Genomic DNA, 21,385 nt, shown 5'->3' with positions numbered 1-21,385 from the left:
CATACAACCGATTGTTCAGATAAGAAACTTTGCGCAAATTCTGCCCCATTTTAACAGCTAGAAGCTTCAAATTTCACCGAATGCTTACGTATATGGCATATATTGTTGTCTGAAAAAATCATAGAGATCGTTTGTATATATAATATATATCTCATACAACCGATTGTTCAGATAAGAAACTTTTCGCAATTTCTACCCCATTTTAACAGCTAGAAGCTTAAAATTTCACCGAATGCTTACGTATATGGCATATATTGTTGTGTCAAAAAATCAAAGAGATCGTTGATATATATAATATATATATGATGGTATATATAGTATATATATATAGTATGTATATATTTTTTTTTTTTGCAATTTCAGCCCCATTTTAACAGCTAGAAACTTCAAATTTCACCAAATGCTTACGTGTATAGCATATATTGATGTCTGAAAAAATCATTGAGATCGGTGGTATACATAGTATATATCTCATACAACCGATTGTTCAGATAAGAAACTTTGCGCAAATTCTGCCCCATTTTAACAGCTAGAAGCTTCAAGTTTCACCTAATGCTTACGTATATAGCATATATTGTTGTCTGAAAAAATCATAGCGATTGGTGGTATATATAATTTATACCCCATATAAACTGTCATTTTTGCCCCTTTTTTACGGCTAGAAGCTTCAAGATTCATCAAATTTCATCAAATAGTTACGTTTACGTCATATATTTTTGAAATACGTGATTCGTAGTCATAGTTTTTACATGCACACCACAAAAAACGTGAAGCTTTGTATCCTCACACAAAGTACCTACCTATTTTTATACCTTTCATGAAAATGAAATGGTATATTAATTTCGTCACGAAACCCAAAATTGTAAGTCCTTAAAGGAAAATAGATAGACCCACCATTAAGTATACCGAAATAATCAGGTTGAAGGGCTGAGTTGATTTAGCCATGTCCGTCTGTCTGTCTGTCCATCTGTCCGTCTGTCTGTTTGTATGCAAACTAGTCCCTCAATTTTTGAGATATCTTCATAAAATTTGGTGAGCGGTTGTATATATAGTATATATCTCATACAACCGATTGTTCAGATAAGAAACTTTTCGCAATTTCTACCCCATTTTAACAGCTATAAGCTTCAAATTTCACCGATTGCTTACGTATATAGTATATATTGTTGTGTCAAAAAATCATAGAGATCGGTGATATATATAATATATATATGATGGTATATATAGTATGATGGTATATATAGTATATATATATTTTTTTTTGCGATTTTGGCCCCATTTTAATATCTAGAAGCTTCAAATTTCACCAAATGCTTACGTGTATAGCATATATTGATGTCTGAAAAAATCATTGAGATCGGTGGTATACATAGTATATATCTCATACAACTGATTGTTCAGATAAGAAACTTTGCGCAATTTCTTCCCCATTTTAACAGCTAGAAGCTTCAAATTTCACCAAATGCTTACGTGTATAGTATATATTGTTTTCTGAAAAAATCATTGAGATCGGTGGTATATATAGTATATATCTCATACAACCGATTGTTCAGATAAGAAACTTTGCGAAATTTCTGCCCCATTTTAACAGCTGGAAGCTTCAAATTTCACCAAATGCTTATGTATATAGCATATATTGTTGTCTGAAAAAATCATAGAGATCGGTGGTACATATATTATATACCCCATATAAACTGTATTTTTTTGCCCCTTTTTTACGGCTAGAAGCTTCAAAATTCATAAAATTTCTACAAATAGTTACGCTTACGTCATATATTGTTGAAATACGTGATTCGTAGTCATAGTTTTTACACGCAGACCACAAAAAACCTGAAACTTTGCACCCTCACACAAAGTACCTACCTATTTTTATACCTTTCATGAAAATGAAATGGTATATTAATTTCGTCACGAAACCCAAAATTGTAAGTCCTTAAAGGAAAATAGATAGACCCACCATTAAGTATACCGAAATAATCAGAATGGAGAGCTGAGTTGATTTAGCCATGTCAGTCTGTCTGTCTGTCCGTCTGTCTGTTTGTATGCAAACTAGTCCCTCAATTTTTGAGATATCTTCATAAAATTTGGTGAGCGGGTGTATTTGGGTGTCCGATTAGACATTTGTCGGAACCGGCCAGATCGGACCACTATAGCATAGATCCTCCATACAACCGATTTTTCAGAAAAAGAGGATTTTTGTAATATCTTACTCAATTTAACAGATTGAGGCTTCAAACTTCACCATATAATTTCGTATATTGCACATATTGTTTCCTGAAAAAATTGATGAGATCGGTCGTATAGTTAGTATATATCCCCCACAACCGATTGTTCAGATAAGAAACTTTTCGTAATTGCTGCCCTATTTTAAGAGCTAGGGGCTTCAAATTTCAACGAATGCTTACGTATATATCATATATTGTTGTCTGAAAAAATCATACAGATCGGTGGTATATATAGTATATATATGGTGGTATATATAATATATATATATAGTATATATATATATTTTCGCAATTTTAGCCCCATTTTAACAGCTAGAAGCTTCAAATTTCACCGAATGCTTACGTATATGGCATATATTGTTGTCTAAAAAAATCATAGAGATCGGTTGTATATTTAGTATATATCTCATACAACCGATTGTTCAGATAAGAAACTTTTCGCAATTTCTACCCCATTTTAACAGCTATAAGTTTCAAATTTCACCGATTGCTTACGTATATAGTATATATTGTTGTGTCAAAAAATCATAGAGATCGGTGATATATATAAGATATATATGATGGTATATATAGTATGATGGTATATATAGTATATATATTTTTTTTTTGCGATTTCGGCTCCATTTTAACATCTAGAAGCTTCAAATTTCACCAAATGCTTACGTGTATAGCATATATTGATGTCTGAAAAAATCATTGAGATCGGTGGTATATATAGTATATATCTCATACAACCGATTGTTCAGATAAGAAACTTTGCGAAATTTCTGCCCCATTTTAACAGCTAGAAGCTTAAAATTTCACCAAATGGTTACGTATATAGCATATATTGTTGTCTGAAAAAATCATAGAGATCGGTGTTACATATATTATATACCCCATATAAACTGTATTTTTTTGCCCCTTTTTTACGGCTAGAAGCTTCAAAATTCATAAAATTTCATCAAATAGTTACGTTTACGTCATATATTGTTGAAATACGTGATTCGCAGTCATAGTTTTTACACGCAGACCACAAAAAACCTGAAACTTTGCACTCTCACACAAAGTACCTACCTATTTTTATACCTTTCATGAAAATGAAATGGTATATTAATTTCGTCACGAAACCGAAAATTGTAAGTCCTTAAAGGAAAATAGATAGACCCACCATTAAGTATACCGAAATAATCAGGTTGAAGAGCTGAGTTGATTTAGCCATGTCCGTCTGTCCGTCTGTCCGTCTGTCTCTTTGTATGCAAACTAGTCCCTCAATTTTTGAGATATCTTGATTTAATTTGGTGAGCAGGTGTATTTGGGTGTCCGATTAGACATTTGTCGGAACCGACCGGATCGGACCACTATAGCATATATCCTCCATACAACCGATTTTTCAGAAAAAGAGGATTTTTGTAATATCTTACCCAATTTAACAGATTGAAGCTTCAAACTTCACCATATACTTTCGTATATTGCACATATTGTTGCCTGAAAAAATTTATGAGATCGGTCGTATATATAGTATATATCCCCCACAACCGATTGTTCAGATAAAGAACTTTTCGTAATTACTGCCCTATTTTAAGAGTTAGAGGCTTCAGATTTCAGCGAATGCTTACGTATATAGCATATATTGTTGTCTGAAAAAATCATAAAGATCGGTGGTATATATAGTATATATATGGTGGTATATATAGTATATATATAGTATACATATATATATTTTCGCAAATTTTAGCCCCATTTTAACAGCTAGAAGCTTCAAATTTCACCGAATATTTACTTATATAGCATATATTGTTGTCTGAAAAAATCATAGAGATCGGTTGTATATATAGTATATATCTCATACAACCGATTGTTCAGATAAGAAACTTTTCGCAATTTCTACCCCATTTTAACAGCTATAAGCTTCAAATTTCACCGATTGGTTACGTATATAGCATATATTGTTGTCTGAAAAAATCATAGAGATCGGTTGTATATATAGTATATATCTCATACAACCGATTGTTCAGATAAGAAACTTTTCGCAATTTCTACCCCATTTTAACAGCTATAAGCTTCAAATTTCACTGATTGCTTACGTATATAGCATGTATTGATGTCTGAAAAAATCATAGAGATCGGTTGTATATATAGTATATATCTCATACAACCGATTGTTCAGATAAGAAACTTTTCGCAATTTCTACCCCATTTTAACAGCTAGAAGCTTCAAATTTCATCAACTGTTTACGTGTATAGCATATATTGATGTCTGAAAAAATCATTGAGATCGGTGGTATACATAGTATATATCTCATACAACCGATTGTTCAGATAAGAAACTTTGCGCAATTTCTGCCCCGTTTTAACAGTTAGAAGCTTCAAATTTCACAAAATGCTTTCGTATATAGCATATATTGTTGTCTGAAAAAATCATAGAGATCGGTGGTATATATATTATATACTTCATATAAACTGTCATATTGACCCCTTTTTTACGGCTAGAAGCTTCAAGATTCATCAAATTTCATCAAATAGTTACGTTTACGTCATATATTTTTGAAATACGTGATTCGTAGCCATATTTTTTACATGCAGACCACAAAAAACGTGAAGCTTTGCATCCTCACACAGATTACCTACCTATTTTTTATTTTATATTTATCTTAAAAATCGTTTAGATATGTTCAAATTTCACCAAATGCTTACGTATATAGTATGTATTGTTGTGTCAAAAACTCATAGAGATCGGTGATATATATAATATATATATGATGGTATATATAGTATATATATATAATATATATATATAGTATATATATATTTTTTTACGATTTCGGCCCCATTTTAACAGCTAGAAGCTTCAAATTTCACCAACTGCTTACGTGTATAGCATATATTGATGTCTGAAAAAATCATTGAGATCGGTGGTACACAAAGTATATATCTCATACAACCGATTATTCAGATAAGAAACTTTGCGCAATTTCTGCCCCGTTTTAACAGTTAGAAGCTTCAAATTTCACAAAATGCTTATATTGTTGTCTGAAAAAATCATAGAGATCGGTCGTATATATATTATATACTTCATAAAAACTGTCATTTTGACCCCTTTTTTACGGCTAGAATCTTCAAAATTCATCAAATTTCATCAAATAGTTACGTTTTCGTCATATATTTTTGAAATACGTGATTCATAGTCATAGTTTTTACACGCAGACCACAAAAAACCTGAAACTTTGCATCCTCACACGAAGTACCTACCTGTTTTTTATTTTATATTTATCTTAAAAATCGTTAAGGTATGTAGATCTGTTCACTATATATTTCTTATCTTATACATCCGATTATTCGGAGATTACAAACGGGATAAGATTATTGTTCAGCCCCATTCATGAAAGGTATGAAGTCTTCGGCACAGCCGAAGACAGTCCCGTTCTTACTTGTTTATTTTATATTTATCTTAAAAATTGTTTAGGTATGTAGATTTGTTCACTATGGCCCGGTTTCACCAACTCGACTTAACTTAGTTAAGTCATATTTTTAAATTTTTCTGTTTCACCACCAATGCTTAACTAAGTCGCAAATTAGCCTACCTGTCAGCTGGCTTATTCTCGACTTTCAACAGTGTTGCTGTAGTACAAATTTTGAGTCGAATTAAATGGCACTATTCATACTTATTTCGTTATGCAAATATAGCAACCCCGCTATTGTTGACATCTGCAATTTCTTTGAAGTGGCTTATTTTATTTGTATTATCGGTGGAAAATTTATAAAAAATTTAATGGATCTTCGAGATTCTGGCGAAAGTGATTGCGACTTTGAAGCTCTGCGGGTAATCGTGCTGCGACGAAAAAGAAAAATTAAAGAGCGTCCGAACTTTTTTCTGCATTATGACGATGTTGACTTTCGCGAACAATTTCGTATGTGCAAAGATGCTGCTTGGTTTGTTTTTTCTTTAATAAAAGACAAAATGTATCTTGGAGCACGGTAAGTTTACATCATATTTTATAAATGTTGCCCTAAATTACTTCTTCGTTTACAGCAACAACGCAATGCAGCCACATCAAATGTTTTTCATCGCACTCCGGTTCTTTGCTTCAGGATCTTTTCAGCAAATTGTGGCAGACCTTTCCGGAGTTTCAAAAGCAAGTGCCTCACGTGCAATTACGCTAGTTTCCTACCATCTAGCATCCTTGCGACCAGATTTTGTAAAATTTCCTCAAACGGAACAGGAGCGCTTGGAAAGACAGGCTGCTTTTAAAGAAAAGGCAAATTTTCCGCGTGTAATTGGGGCAATGGACTGCACCCATGTTAAAATCAATTCCCCAGGTGAATATGCGTCAATAGTAATTGGAAAACAATATATATTAATTTATAAACGCTTCCCAAGGCAGCCGGTTCTGTCCGGCTTCATTTCAGTCTAATCCCATTTAATTTGTTGCGTCCTCCCAGCAGCTCCATGCAGCGGGACTGCTCCATATTCTCTTGCTCTGGGAAGGTATCGAATCCAATCCGAGTCCGTCTCCTGACCCCGGTCCTGAGAAATGCTTTTGCTGCGTCTGCCGGAAAAGAATATTTTTAGGACGTTCATACTCTGTTCAGTGTGTCTCGTGTAAGGGATGGTTGTATCGGACAGGTTGTTCTGGGCTTGATCCCAAAACCCGACGTCCACGTAACTTTTATAAATCTTTTGTGGCTCCTTGCTGTTCACGTCCAAGGGCATACCGTGGTCTACGCTTAAGCGTCTCCGCGACGGCAACCCCCGAGGGGTTTCATTGCGCCATGTTGCCAGGTCGCAAACCCCAATCTACCGGGTACCCCAATGCTTGCCCAAGGACGCTCAGTCCCAGGGCAACAACAGCAGTTGCGTCCTGGCCTTCCTCAACCCAGGCGTAGTCACCCGTCACTTACTCCCAGAGTGGCGACGTCTCCCCCTATGCACTTCAGAATTCTGCAGTTAAACTGTAATGCACTAACTGGGAAGATCACGGAGGTAGTCGATTTCATGAAGCGGCACAACATCCGCATTGCTGCGATTCAAGAGACTAAACTCACAGCAAGGTCTGCAAACCTGTTCTGGGTATAATGTCCACAGAAAAGATCGCATGAGCGGAAATGGAGGCGGCCTCACGTTTATCATACACCACTCTGTGCAATATCATATATTTGATCCTGGCATCGACCGCTGGGACAATGTCTTAAAACGTCAAGGCCTATCTGTCCGGTCAGGCGATGCAAACCTAGAAATCATCAACATCTACATCCCTCAGCGCCTTACTCACTGGCAACAATCGCATTATCTTAGCCGACTTTAATGCCCATCATGATCTATGGCATTCAAACTTGCGGGCGGACAGTAGGGTTGAGATGTTGGCGGATCAAATAGAAGAAACGACGTTCTGCACAATAAACGGAGACGCCACCACACGTATGGTAGGAAGCTGTCACAGCTCGCCAGATATCTCAATCGTGAGCGCAGAACTCGTATACTGCGTCAACTGGCAGCCGATGGTAACATTGGCATCCGACCACCTGCCCATACTTATTTCGCTCGAGCGTACCGCCGACTTCATCGTCACTGAAAAATGCACTTTCATAAACTTCAAAAAAGGAAAAATGGGAAGAATATAAATGCTTTACAGACAACCGCTTTGCCCTATCCCGACTGATGCCCCCCAAGGGGAGCGTGCCTTCCGTAAGGTAATTGAATCCGCCTCGGCACGTTTCATTCCCGCCGGGAGAATTCCCGAAATCCGGACCCACTTCCCGGCGGACCAGGTGGACCGCAAATTATCTGGGTGGTCGGCAGGCATCGGTGCAATTTAGAAACGAAACATCAAAACCAAGAAGAATTAAACAAGGGGTGCCACAGGGTGGTGTTCTATCCCATCTTTTGTTTAATTTCTACATATCTAAGCTACCTTCACCACCAGAAGGAGTCACTATCGTTTCATACGCCGATGACTACACAATAATGGCCACAGACCCAGGCCCACAGATCGATGAGCTCTGCAACAGAATAAACGGCTACCTCCCTGATCTCTCCAGTTTTTTCGCCTCGCGAAACCTGGCATTATCACCGACTAAATCTTCCGCGACCTTATTTACAACATGGACTTTCCAAATGTCGACCATTTTGAACATCCACGTCGATGGCACTACGCTACCGACTGTCCTACACCCCAAAATCTTGGGTGTGACGTTTGATCAGGATCTACATTTTGGTGAGCACGCAGCCGACATTGTTCCGAAAATCCAGAGCCGTAATAAAATCCTCAAATCCCTTGCTACTCGATACAATCATAAAACGTGGGCCTGGCACTAAAGAGCAACCAACTATGCTTTGTATTTAGTTTTTTGCAACCATTCTTTTTAGGTAAGGGTAATCGCTATGTTAATTGGATGTGGCTGGAAAAGGGTGCACCCAAACGGTGTGAATGTGGATTTTATTTCCAATTAAAGGAAGTAAAACCAATTTAAAAAGAATTACAGCAAAAGTCAACTTAAAACCGTGGTATATATTCGTACGATATATTATTAATTTGAATATAATTGTTTACACATTATAAATAAACTAAGAATATTAGCCTATGTTATAACCAGTCAAGAGGTAACCACTATTACCATTCATATTTACTTCAGGATGTGTGCGATTGGGCAATATTTGATAGTAACGTAACCAATTCCAAGTAAAATGCAAATTTGTGACATTAGAGTTGGTTTTCAGCTCTACATACAAGTCCATTAACAATTCCTTGCTAAGACTGTACAACACTATTGGGCGTGAAGGTTTTACAAAGTGTAATAAAGCTTGCACGATGTTACTTGGGTGTTCCTTTGCTGCTATGACAAGTGCATCAAAATTGACGCGCATTAACTCACATGCACGCCGGTTTTCTATCTGCCATTTCTGCGCCGGTGCTGCTGGAACTGTTGCAGATGGGTTATTTGTTTCGCTATAATCGCCGGTGCTGTCGCTATTAGGGGACGCTGCTGTTGTTGTAACAGTGCTTGATGTTGCGCCCGAAGTTTCTGCAGAAAAAAAAGAGTCAAGTTATTACAGCTAGCAAGGTTTTATTGTGCTGCAATGGCAAAAACCTGTCCGAGGTTTTTGAGCATACAAATTTAGGTCGTTCTGTAAACAAGGCCAGAAAGGCTTTGGAGAATTCTCCAAGTGTTTTTGGCAATATTTTTATACAGATCAAGCCTGTCTAATCGTTTATTCAATGTTACTTACCCGCATCATCTTCGCTTAGTTTCTGCTTTTTACTGCTTGGCTTTCTTCAATGAATGTACTTGGCTCAGTTGCGCCCTCGGGCACCTGTTGATCCTTCTCTTGATAGTATTCTCGCAGCACCGAATATAAATTTACCGAGATACAACGTGTTAGTTGCTCTTTCATTGCTTGCTTCTGTGGCACATTGCCTGGATGCATGCGCACAAGTGTCGCCTCAGTGTTAGCGCCAATTGAATTCAGAAAGCTTGCAGGTAGCAGACCACTTGTACCACTCTCATACATTAAATAACTACCAAAACCGCTTACAGCCGCATATGAAATGTTATTATTTTTATTATAATTTTATTAAAAGTTGCCAATACGCAACTGACAGCCGTAACTGACAATACTTCAAATGGATTGGGTTGCGTGAAATTAAAGAGTAGCAAAAAATACTACTATGTATAAAACAGCTGATAGGGTTGTTGTATGTCAATTTCGTTAAGTAACTAAGTTGGTGAAACCGAAAAAAAACTAAGCCGCAAATCAGGACTAACTTAAGTCACAACTAAGTCTTAGCCTAAGTCGAGTTGGTGAAACCGGCCCTATATATTTCTCAGGCATGCTTAACCAACGAACCGATATCATTTCGTTACGATAATTAACGTTAATAAACGAAACAAAGTCATTTCGATTCGTTTATTAACGTTAAGAACGTCAAATTAACGAAATGATTTCGTTTCGTTTTCTGCCATATCAAAACGAAGTCAAATCGTTTATGTTGATTATTAATTTCAAGCTATGCTGGCAAAGTTGATTGATGGCGGAGTCATTAAAGGTAAAAGCATTATCCAAGCTGATTTTAACTTTTCTCATGAATTTTGACAGTACGAACATTTCTCAGAGTATTTTGACATTACCACCAACGAATTACACGAACAAATTACATGGAGTTTGTGTGTGTACGTCCGCTCGCTGTTGGCACCTTACGGCTTCACCATGGCTATAGCATTGCCAGCACAATTCAAACATAAAGTATCACGTTTTTGTTAACGTTTTTAACGTTAACGAAAGCTTTTCGTTTCGGTTAAAAACGAGATACAATTTATCTTGATAATTTCTTTATCGATAATATTTCGAAGTGTTTCAACGGAAACGGTGGAATTTTTTTGATAAACGATTAGCTTAACGTTAAGGTGCATCCCTGATATTTCTTATCTTATACGCCCGATTATTCGGAGATTACGAATGGGATAAGATTATTGTTCAGCCCCATTCATGAAAGGTATGAAGTCTTCGGCACAGCCGAAAACAGTCCCGTCCTTACTTGTTGTTATTAAACTAAAACACGGCCTTGGCAAGCGTATTCAAGACTATATCTAGCCTACCTAAGCTTTGATCTATATCTTCAGTACCTAAAACAAGAATATCATCCATATAAACTACTACATACGTGTTAGCAAGTTCAACGAGAACTTTCATAATACTACGTTGGAAAACCGCGGGAGCATTGCGTAGCCCGAATGGCATTGCGAGATATTCAAAATGAGCTTCAGACGTTACAAATGCAGTCTTTTCTATGGATTCGGGATCAACTGGCATTTGATGGTATCCACTAGCCATATCTAGCGTTGTAAAATAATGGCATCCATGAAGAATGTTAATTTGATCCGAAAATAAAGGTAACGGATACCTGTCGGAAACTGTATTATCATTTAGTTCGCGATAATCGACACAGATTCGGTCAGAAAATGGTGAACAAATGGGTCGAATTACATTTGTCTTCAAGATTTCATCAATTTTATTTCGTACAATCTTTCGTTCTTTTAGACTTAATCGATAAGGCCTTCCTGAAACTATTTTGTTTCGATCTTTGAGATGTATTTGCATTGCTTCTACATTGGATGCACTACAAGGAACGCTTTCAGTAAATCTATCTTTAAATGCCTCTAATGTTTTCAACAATTTATTTTTATATCTGTGTCAATGTCTTCAAAACTGAAATCAGTACGTGTAACTGTACATGAATTTACATCGACACAATCTTCCTTACAAAACTGTAACGTTTTCGAAGTAATTTTTACACATATATGTTGTGCCAAAATTTCACAGCCTATCATAATGTCATGTTTTAAAAAATTGTCAGGTTAAATATGAAAAATAATTTCTAATTTAATTTCGTCAATCACTACAATTGTACAAATTTGTAACATACTATTTACACTCCCTCGACCTATTCCCAACATTGTTACAACACTATGTATTCGTTTACCACAAAATTTAAAACTTATTGACTCTTTCGTTAATGAGCATTCTGCCCCTGAGTCATAATAAAAAAAGTATCGCTCACCTGACTGTTACAAAATACCTGAAGGTGCATGCAATACACAAACATCTATGCGCCGACTTAAAGAACTAATCGGTTCATTATTTGACTCCTTCTCCTTTCAAACTGTTGGCATCGTGAAGCATAGTAGCCAATTTGACGACAACGAAAGCATGTAACACCCACTGGAGACGATGAAGAAGAAGTTCTACCAGCAGATTTGCTGATTGTTGTATTTTTTTGAGGATTTGACTTATTGTTGAGTCGACAGACTTTGGCCTTATGACCATACTTTCCACAATTATAACACTTGAAATTATTGTAGGCAATTTTGGTCGCTTATAATTTACGTCATCGTAGTCATTCACAACTGGTGCAAGCTTCCTTTTGATCGAAGACATCGCTTTCAATTTCCGTGTTACCTGATTTCTCGAAGAAATATTTGTAATAAAAGCAAGGCGTTGAATTCGTGATTCGAACTGCGCTACATGTGCTAAAACTTCTGAGACTGCGATTTGTTCCGTTGTTAACTTGTCTAACTCAACATTAGAGACGTCAATAGACCAGCTGCATAAGATGACAAACATTCACCATCTTTTGGTTTACTGTTTCGCATATTAATCAGAAAAGCAGCTGGAGTTTCTGAGATAGTGAATCTCGAAATGAATAACTCCTTAAAATCATGCCAATTCATTTGGGGAAATGCAACATGCGATAGCCATGTTGCTGCTGGCCCTTTCAAAGCTTGGCTAAGCGATACCATTAAAGAAGAACCGGTTAAAGAATAGTTTTCCATGACTATATTTGCTGTTGATATCCATGCACGTGAATCCACATCTACTGCATTTGGACTATATTCAGGTAACCGCATTTGTTTTTTTTAAGAGTCTTGTGAATTTTCACCAACTCCAAAAACTGTTTATTTTGTTGTTCAATTTTCGTTATTTTTTCAGATTCATCCATTTGTAAGGCGCTGGTGTTCTCCACTTCTGATGTCGAATCTTCCATGGTATTTATTTTCGTCTTCTGATATGTAGCGATGCGCCGGGGGTTACACTTTTTATACTCAGTTGAGCAGAGCTCACAGAGTATATTAAGTTTGATTGGATAACGGTTGGTTGTACATATATAAAGGAATCGAGATAGATATAGACTTCCATATATTAAAATAATCAGGATCGAAAAAAAATTTGATTGAGCCATGTCCGTCCGTCCGTCCGTCCGTCCGTCCGTTAACACGATAACTTGAGTAAATTTTGAGGCAACTTGATGAAATTTGGTACGTAGGTTCCTGAGCACTCATCTCAGATCGCTATTTAAAATGAACGATATCGGACTATAACCACGCCAACTTTTTCGATATCGAAAATTTCGTAAAACCGAAAAAGCGCGATAATTCATTACCAAAGACAGATAAAACGACGAAACTCGGTAGATGAGCTGAATTTATGACTCAGAATGGAAAATTAGTAAAATTTTGGACAACGGGCGTGGCACCGCCCACTTTTAAAAGAAGGTAATTTAAAACTTTTGCAAGATGTAATTTGTCAGTCGTTGAAGATATCATGATGAAATTTGGCAGGGACATTACTCCTATTACTATATGTACGCCTAATAAAAATTAGCAAAATCGGAGAAGGACCACGCCCACTTAAAAAAAATTTTTTTTAAAGTAAAATTTTAACAAAAAATTTAATATCTTTACAGTATATAAGTAAATTATGTTAACATTCAACTCCAGTAATGACATGGTGCAACAAAATACAAAAATAATAGAAAATTTCAAAATGGGCGTGGCTCCGCCCTTTTTCATTTAATTTGTCTAGGATACTTTTAACGCCATAAGTCGAACAAAAATTAACCAATCCTTTTGAAATTTGGTAGGGGCATAGATTTTATGATGTTAACTGTTTTCTGTGAAAACGGGCGAAATCGGTATATGCCACGCCCAGTTTTTATACACAGTCGTTCGTCTGTCCTTCCGCATGGCCGTTAACACGATAACTTGAGCAAAAATCGACATATCTTTAATGAACTTAGTTCACGTACTTACTTGAACTCACTTTATTTTGGTATGAAAAATGAACGAAATCCGACAATGACCACGCCCACTTTTCGATATCGAAAATTACGAAAAATGAAAAAAATGCCATAATTCTATACCAAATACGAAAAAAGGGATGAAACATGGTGAGGTAATTGGATTGGTTTATTGACACGAAATATAACTTTAGAAAAAACTTTATAAAATGGTTGTGACACCTACCATATTAAGTAGAAGAAAATCAAAAAGTTCCGCAGGGCGAAATAAAAAACCCTTAAAATCTTGGCAGGTATTACATATATAAATAAATTAGCGGTATCCAACAGATGATGTTCTGTGTCACCCTGGTCCACATTTTGGTCGCGATCTGGAAAACGCCTTCACATATACAACTACCACCACTCCCTTTTAAAACTCTCATTAATACCTTTAATTTGATATCCATATCGTACAAACACATTCTAGAGTCACCCTGGTTCACGTTTATGGCGATATTTCGAAACCGCTTCCACCTATAGAACTAAGACCCACTCCCTTTTAAAATACTCATTAACACCTTTCTTTTGATACCCATATTGTACAAACAAATTCTAGGGTCACCCCTGGTCCACCTTTATGGCGATATCTCGAAACGGCGTCCACCTATGGAACTAAGGATTGCTCCCTTTTAAAATACTCATTAACACCTTTCTTTTGATACCCATATTGTACAAACAAATTCTAGGGTCACCCCTGGTCCACCTTTATGGCGGTATCTCGAAACGGCGTCCACCTATGGAACTAAGGCTTACTCCCTTTTAAAATACTCATTAACACCTTTCATTTGATACCCATATCGTACAAACGCATTCTAGAGTCAACCCTGATCCACCTTTATGGCTATATCCCTAAATGGCGTCCACCTATAGAACTATGGCCCACTCCATCATAAAATACTCTTTAACACCTTTCATTTGATACCCATATCGTACAAACACATTCTAGAGTCACCCCTGGTCCACCTTTATGGCGATATTTCGAAACGGCGTCCACCTATAGAACTAAGGCCCACTCCCTTTTAAAATACTCATTAACACCATTCGTTTGATGCCCATATTGTACAAACAAATTCTAGGGTCATCCCTGGTCCACCTTTGTGGCGATATCTCGAAACGGCGTCCACCTATGGAACTAAGGATTACTCCCTTTTAAAATACTCATTAACACCTTTCTTTTGATACCCATATTGTACAAACAAATTCTAGGGTCACCCCTGGTCCACCTTTATGGCGATATCTCGAAACGGCGTCCACCTATGGAACTAAGGATTACTCCCTTTTAAAATACTCATTAACATCTTTCGTTTGATACCCATATTGTACAAACGCATTCTAGGGTCACACATGGTCCACCTTTATGGCGATATCTCGAAACGGCGTCCACCTGTGGAACTAAGCTTCACTCTCTTTTAAAATACTCATTAACACCTTTCTTTTGATACCAATATTGTTCAAACAAATTCTAGGGTCACACCTGGTCCACCTTTGTGGCGATATCTCGAAACGGCGTCTACCTGTGGAACTAAGGATTACTCCCTTTTAAAATACTCATTAACACCTTTCATTTGATACCCATATCGTATAAACGCATGCTAGGGTCACCCCTGGTCCACCTTTATGGCGATATCTCGAAAAGGCGACCCCATATCGTACAAACAAATTCTAGGGTCACACCTGGTCCACCTTTATGGCGATATCTCGAAACGACGTCCACCTATGGAACTAAGGATAACTCCCTTTTGAAATACTCATTAACACCTTTCATTTGATACCCATATCGTACAAACAAATTCTAGAGTCAACCCTGATCCACCTTTATGGCGATATCACTAAATGGCGTCCACCTATAGAACTATGGCCCACTCCCTCATAAAATACTCTTTAATGCCTTTCGTTTGATACACATGTTATACAAACACATTCCAGGGTTTCCCTCGGTTCATCTTCCTACATGGTTATTTTCCCTTATGTTGTCACCATAGCGCTCAACTGAGTATGTAATGTTCGGTTACACCCGAACTTAACCTTCCTTACTTGTTTTTATTATTCTCTGCGTATACGACTTGTCTACGCACTTTTAATTTAGAAACACACATTTTGCTTTTCAAAGTTTCCTATTCACTTCTCCTAGCTCCTATGATTGATCGGGCGGGGATCGAACGAAGAAAATGCCGGTACGAACTCACGGCAGATTTGGTACCAAACGAAATGAAAAGCAACGAATTAGAATAATGATAAAAGTGTATTTAAAAAGATAAATACATAGATATACAATGAATGTAAGTATATAGATTTGTAGGTAAACTAGAAAGTTAATAACAAGAGAAAAACTTATATATTACCTGTAAGACACGATGATGGCTGGATGTGATTCCGATAATAGTTATCAAAAGACTCATCGTTCCAGCCAATCATTAGTTACTTCTCTCTTAGTATGCAAGTGATCACTCGTGATTTTCCAATGACAGAGTTGCTTTGCAGGGAACTGCTGAATTGGGAGAACACCAGCGATTCCCAACCATTCCAAGTCTTTTGGCGTCAACATTGCTACCGGCCTTGCAATACTGAGGAATTGCAACTACTAAAGGAGAAGCTCCTTAAGGTGGTAACGTGAAAGAAGGTATTATTTACATGAAATCAACTATAAGAATGTACTAGTCTCTATCCTAGCATGCGTGCAATAATAATAAATTGTTGAGCTTTTTCAATGTGCTTTAATTCATAATTCGTTATAAATTCATAATTACTGCCCCGTAGGGGTTATAATGTAACGGCGATTTATATGATTAATTCCCCAGATAGTATAATTCATGTATTAAGTTCAATTCAGTTTAATACTTAGACTGACTTAAATTACAACATGCGAAACGGTACCCATTAGGGGGTCGCTGTGCCTGAAAGGACACCCGGGCCAGATAGGACCCACGCGAACGCGGAAGACCCGAAACGGTACCAATTAAGGAGTCGCTGTGCCTTAAAGGACACATGGGCCAGAAAGGACCCATCCGAACACGGAATTTTGGGCTGTCGGATAGCCTGAATTTAACGAGATTATAAACGCTAAAGGTTAGTTTGGTAAAACAACCAACTTTACAATGGGGCGCGTTATCATTCCCTTTTGGGTGCGAATGTCGGCCACTCGAACTCTTTTATTAGTTCCATGGTATGTATATATTGGTGACCCTACCTAAGCGCCATTCATTAGGTGGAAGATTTTCATGGCGAACTACAACTAGGTCATCGATGGCAATATCTTTTTGAGGGGACTTCCATTTATGACGTTTGTGAAGTTCCTTTAAATATTCCCCCTTCCAGCGAATCGAATGTTTTTGACTAAGAGCCTTAAGTTTTTGCCATTGGTTGATTAACGAGATTGGATTTGTTTCGATGGAGGGTTCCGGTGGGGCGAGTATTGGCCCCCAGTTAGAAAATGACCCGGAGTGAGAGCTGCACAATCAGCGGGGTCGGTCTTGGATTTAGAATGCTTCGATGCGACAAAGAAGGGTAAGAAATTCTTCAAAGCTGAATTTCTGAAAAGCAGCGGTACGACGAAGATGGAATTTTAAACTTTTAACCCCTGCTTCCCAGAGACCACCCATATGAGGAGCCCCTGCCGGGATAAAATACCAGGATACTTCTTGAAGGCTATATAGGTTGCACACAGACTCGTGAGTTGTGGTAATGCATTTTTTAAAATCTTTTTTAAGAACCTTAGATGCGCCTACAAAGTTAGTTCCATTATCCGAAAAGATATTTTTTGGACAGCTTCTTCTAGCCATGAACCTTGAAAATGTGCCTAGAAAGGCTTCTGTTGAAAGATCGCTGGCAGCTTCTAAGTGAATCGCTTTCGTAGAAAAGCATACAAAAACACAAGCGTAACCTTTTGTCATCTTGTAAGATCTTCGCGAAAAACTTTTAATATCGAATGGACCGGCGAAGTCTATACCTGTATTTTCAAAGGGTATGGAAAGTACCGTCCGTTCTTCCGGGAGAGCCGCCATAATTTGACATTGATTTTGTTTTCTGTGTATAGCACATGGTTTACAATTATGAATAACAGTCTTTATGCGATTTTTGGCTTTCGGAATCCAATATTGTTGGCGCAGTAACCGAAATACCAATTGATTTCCGCCATGAAGAGAGCCCTTGTGAATAAGTTCTACTAACAACTTTGCGAAATAACAACTATAGGGTAAAATAATCGGACGCTTTTCGCCTTCAGACAACATCTGCGAATTTGTCAGTCGACCGTTGGCTCGAATTACACCATGAATGTCGAGGAATGGGTTTAAGGAGAGAATTTTACTCTTTGACTATATTGCAATTTTAGCGGTAAGATTCTTGTGTTCCTCTGGAAAGTGATTCATCTGGGCAAGTATTAAGAGCCGAACTCGAATTTTAGAAATTTCTTCTCCAGAAATAATTAGAGAAGGGTAAGAATGAAACCGTCGGGTATATCGGTTAGTTCGATTGTAGAACCTAAACACATATGCTAAGACCCGCAGTGCACGCGGAAGCGAGGAAAATCTTTCTAAGGGATCCTCCTGCTTCGACACTTGTGAAGTGTGTGCCTTTAATCCCCTCGCTTCGAGCGTAATGTCGTCTATATCTACATCCAAGGAAGGCCACTGTTCTACGCATTTGGCTAACCACGAGGGGCCGTTCCACCACAACTTATTCGAGCATAAGTCCTGTGGGTAAGTTCCTCTGCTACAAAAGATCCGCGAGATTATCCTTGGAATCAGCGTAATTCCAATGCCTAACGCTGAGAGCATCTTGGATCTTTGCCACTCGATTAGCGACAAAGGTGGTCCAAGAGCAGGGCCTTTTTCTTAACCACGCGAGAACGATGGTAGAATCTGTCCAGCAGTATATATTTTCTACTTTAAATGGAAGTTCCTTTAGAAGTGATTGAAGCATGTCGACCACCAGAACAGCACTACACAGCTCTAAACCGGGAAGTGAAATGGTTTTGATTGGTGCGACTTTCGTTTTGGCCAATAAGAGATTGGAAGACGTGATTCCCTGGTTTTCTACTCTTAAATATATCGCCCCCGCGTATGCCTTTTCCGAGGCATCGCAAAAGGCATGAACTTGGAAAGGTGATTCCTCAGAATAATATACCCATCGCGGAATTTCGATTTCCTCTACAAGTTGGTAATTTTCTCAAAATGCTTTCCATTTGGAAAGAGTTTGAGGAGATAAGGGCTTATCCCAGGGAGTACCATCAGACCAAATTTGCTGCATAACTATTTTTGCTAGCACGATTATAGCTTCGCTATAAGAGACAATGCTTCGCGTTTCGTATACGTGTCCTGCAACGAGGGAACATGTATTTTAAAGAAGAACTGATCTGATTTAGCATTCCGTCGAATCCTCATGCCTTTGTCGTACTTGTTTCGTCTCATTCCAAGAAGTCTTTGTCCAAGAGATACTCTTGCAGAAGATTTCTCAGAATATCTTTCGAATTTGAGGACCATTTTCTCAAGGACAAGCTAGCGCTGTGTAATGATTCGATAAGTTTATCTCGCGCTTGTAAAGCTGTGGCTATATCGTCATCTACGTACATGGAGTTCCGGAGAATGTGAGCTGCCAATGGATGGGAATCCTGACAGTCTTGAGCTAATTAAATAAGTGTTCTAATTGCCAAGTATGGCGCGCAATTTATCCCGAAGGGACTGTTTTAAGTTGACAGTCTTGTATGCTACCTTGCGGGTCGTCCCTAAAAATAATCCTCTGATAAGGTCTGTGTTCAGGTTTGACTAGAATTTGACGATACATTTTCTGTACGAACTTGTACAGCCGCCACCGAATTATAAGAAGAGTTAAATCCGATTGCAGAGCTGGGCCTACATGGAGAATATCATTTAACGAGACGCCATTCGAAGAGTTACATGACGCGTTAAAAACTACTCTAAACTTCGTCGAAGTACTTTCATGTTTCAGAACCGCACGGTGTGGGAGGTAAAAGTGGCTAGTTGAATGTTCGAAATTTGGAGCTTCTGTTCGCTCCATATGTCCTAATTCAAGGTATTCCTTAACGACATTGTCGTATTCTTCTTTTAACGAAGAGGTTTTTAACAATCTTGTTTCGTTGTGATAAAACTGCTGCAACGCGGTTGGCCGAGATGCACCTAATTTTACATCCGTGGGATAAACAATTTTAAACGGCAACGACACGTCATATCTACAACCCGGGTTTTGTATAGTCGTTTTCGAGTACAGTTCTTCGCAAAACGAGTCCTCTGCAGACTGAAGAGTTCTTTTAGGAACTGCTTCCAGTTCCCAGAACTTGCGCAGTTGACAATCTAACGAGATGTCCTCCCCGATTGAGACTTTTGTAGCAAAGCAAGAAACCTGTGCAGTGGAAGATGCTCCAGTGATGATCCACCCGAACACGGTCTCTTGGGACAGGAAATTGTTATTTAAACATCGCTTTACGCCACCTAACATTACTTTGGGATATAAATCCCCTCCTATCAAAACATCTATCGGACCGCTTTGAAGAAAATTAGAATCTGCTAAAGGTACTTTAGGTAGTTGATTAGAGTTGTGCTTTTCGTTCATTTCAGAGATTCGAATCTTTCGTTCTTTTTCTGATGAAAGAACAAGTTGTTCTTTTTGTTCTTTTTTTCTCAAGCAAATTTGTTCACTGCTGCTTGCCCCGCGGAAAATACAACAAGTATACATTGGGGTGTGTATGCAATGCTTTGTGTAGGTATATTTAAATGTGTTATGAATAAATAAGTTAATATATATATATGTATAATTAACTTCAATAAAAAAAAAGTTAGAAATTTCGGAAGATCCAGGAAATTGAAAGAGTACAGACACAAATTGTAAATATGAACTTTTCAAGTTTAACAAATGTAATAGTTTTTTACAAAACATGTTTTTCATAAATAGTCAATACATATATTGTTGTAGCAGTGCCACACATATCTTTAGTGTAAGTGGCATCATCGACATTCGTGCTCACTGTGAATTTCTGCGTATGTATGTATGAATTTACGTATGTATGCTCGCGAACGAGATGAGGGAAAGAATAACATTAGATAAAACGAACTAAAAGAACAAATGAACTAAAAGAACAAATAGAACCGAAATCGGAGATCTACTTCACTTCTTCAATTCAGAGACCCGGTCAATTGAACAAGTTCAGAACGAAACGATCCATCTCTATAGTTGATCTAGTATTGATTCATCTATCATAGTACAGGTCTACAAGTAGGATATGTAGCAGCACGCACATACACAGCCACGCTCACCTGATAAAATTCTTGTTATTGCTGGTTTTTTTTTGTGGATTCTATTTGGCACTGTTGTACTTGTTAGGTCCAAGAAAAGTGTAGTAGCTGCTTACGAAAACTGCGTAAAATTTTATCGTAAAATTACAAAGAAATGCCCTTATTTACTTTCAAACGAGCACTTAATTACATCCCTATTTAAAATCCATATGTTTTGGACAATTTTAATTAACAAATTGTGATACTTTATTACCGGGGACGATTGCTAAAACACGACCAAAACCATCGGGGGAGATATTAGTAGACGCGTTTTTGCCTC

General features: G+C 37.6%; 2 protein-coding genes across 2 annotated transcripts in view; one reads left to right on the top strand and one right to left on the bottom strand.

Moving 5' to 3' along the window:
- The window catches only part of Pxn (Peroxidasin), a 1,464,583-nt gene that overhangs the window by 769,883 nt on the left and 673,315 nt on the right, over positions 1 to 21,385 (top strand). The gene's annotated exons all lie outside the window — the stretch shown is intronic.
- Positions 8,726 to 9,714, bottom strand: LOC137252818 (tRNA (adenine(58)-N(1))-methyltransferase non-catalytic subunit TRM6-like). Its single transcript, XM_067788894.1, has 3 exons — positions 9,517 to 9,714; positions 9,433 to 9,472; positions 8,726 to 9,227 (listed from the first exon to the last, which is right to left on the bottom strand). The coding sequence occupies exons 1-3, from the start codon at positions 9,712 to 9,714 to the stop codon at positions 8,779 to 8,781; spliced, it is 687 nt and encodes a 228-aa protein (XP_067644995.1). The 3' UTR covers positions 8,726 to 8,778.

Source organism: Eurosta solidaginis, chromosome 5 (assembly GCF_040869045.1).
Source record: "Eurosta solidaginis isolate ZX-2024a chromosome 5, ASM4086904v1, whole genome shotgun sequence".
Classification (NCBI taxonomy): domain Eukaryota; kingdom Metazoa; phylum Arthropoda; class Insecta; order Diptera; family Tephritidae; genus Eurosta; species Eurosta solidaginis.
The sequence above is the reverse complement of the archived record's forward strand: the minus strand, read 5'-3'. Positions and strand labels throughout refer to the sequence as shown.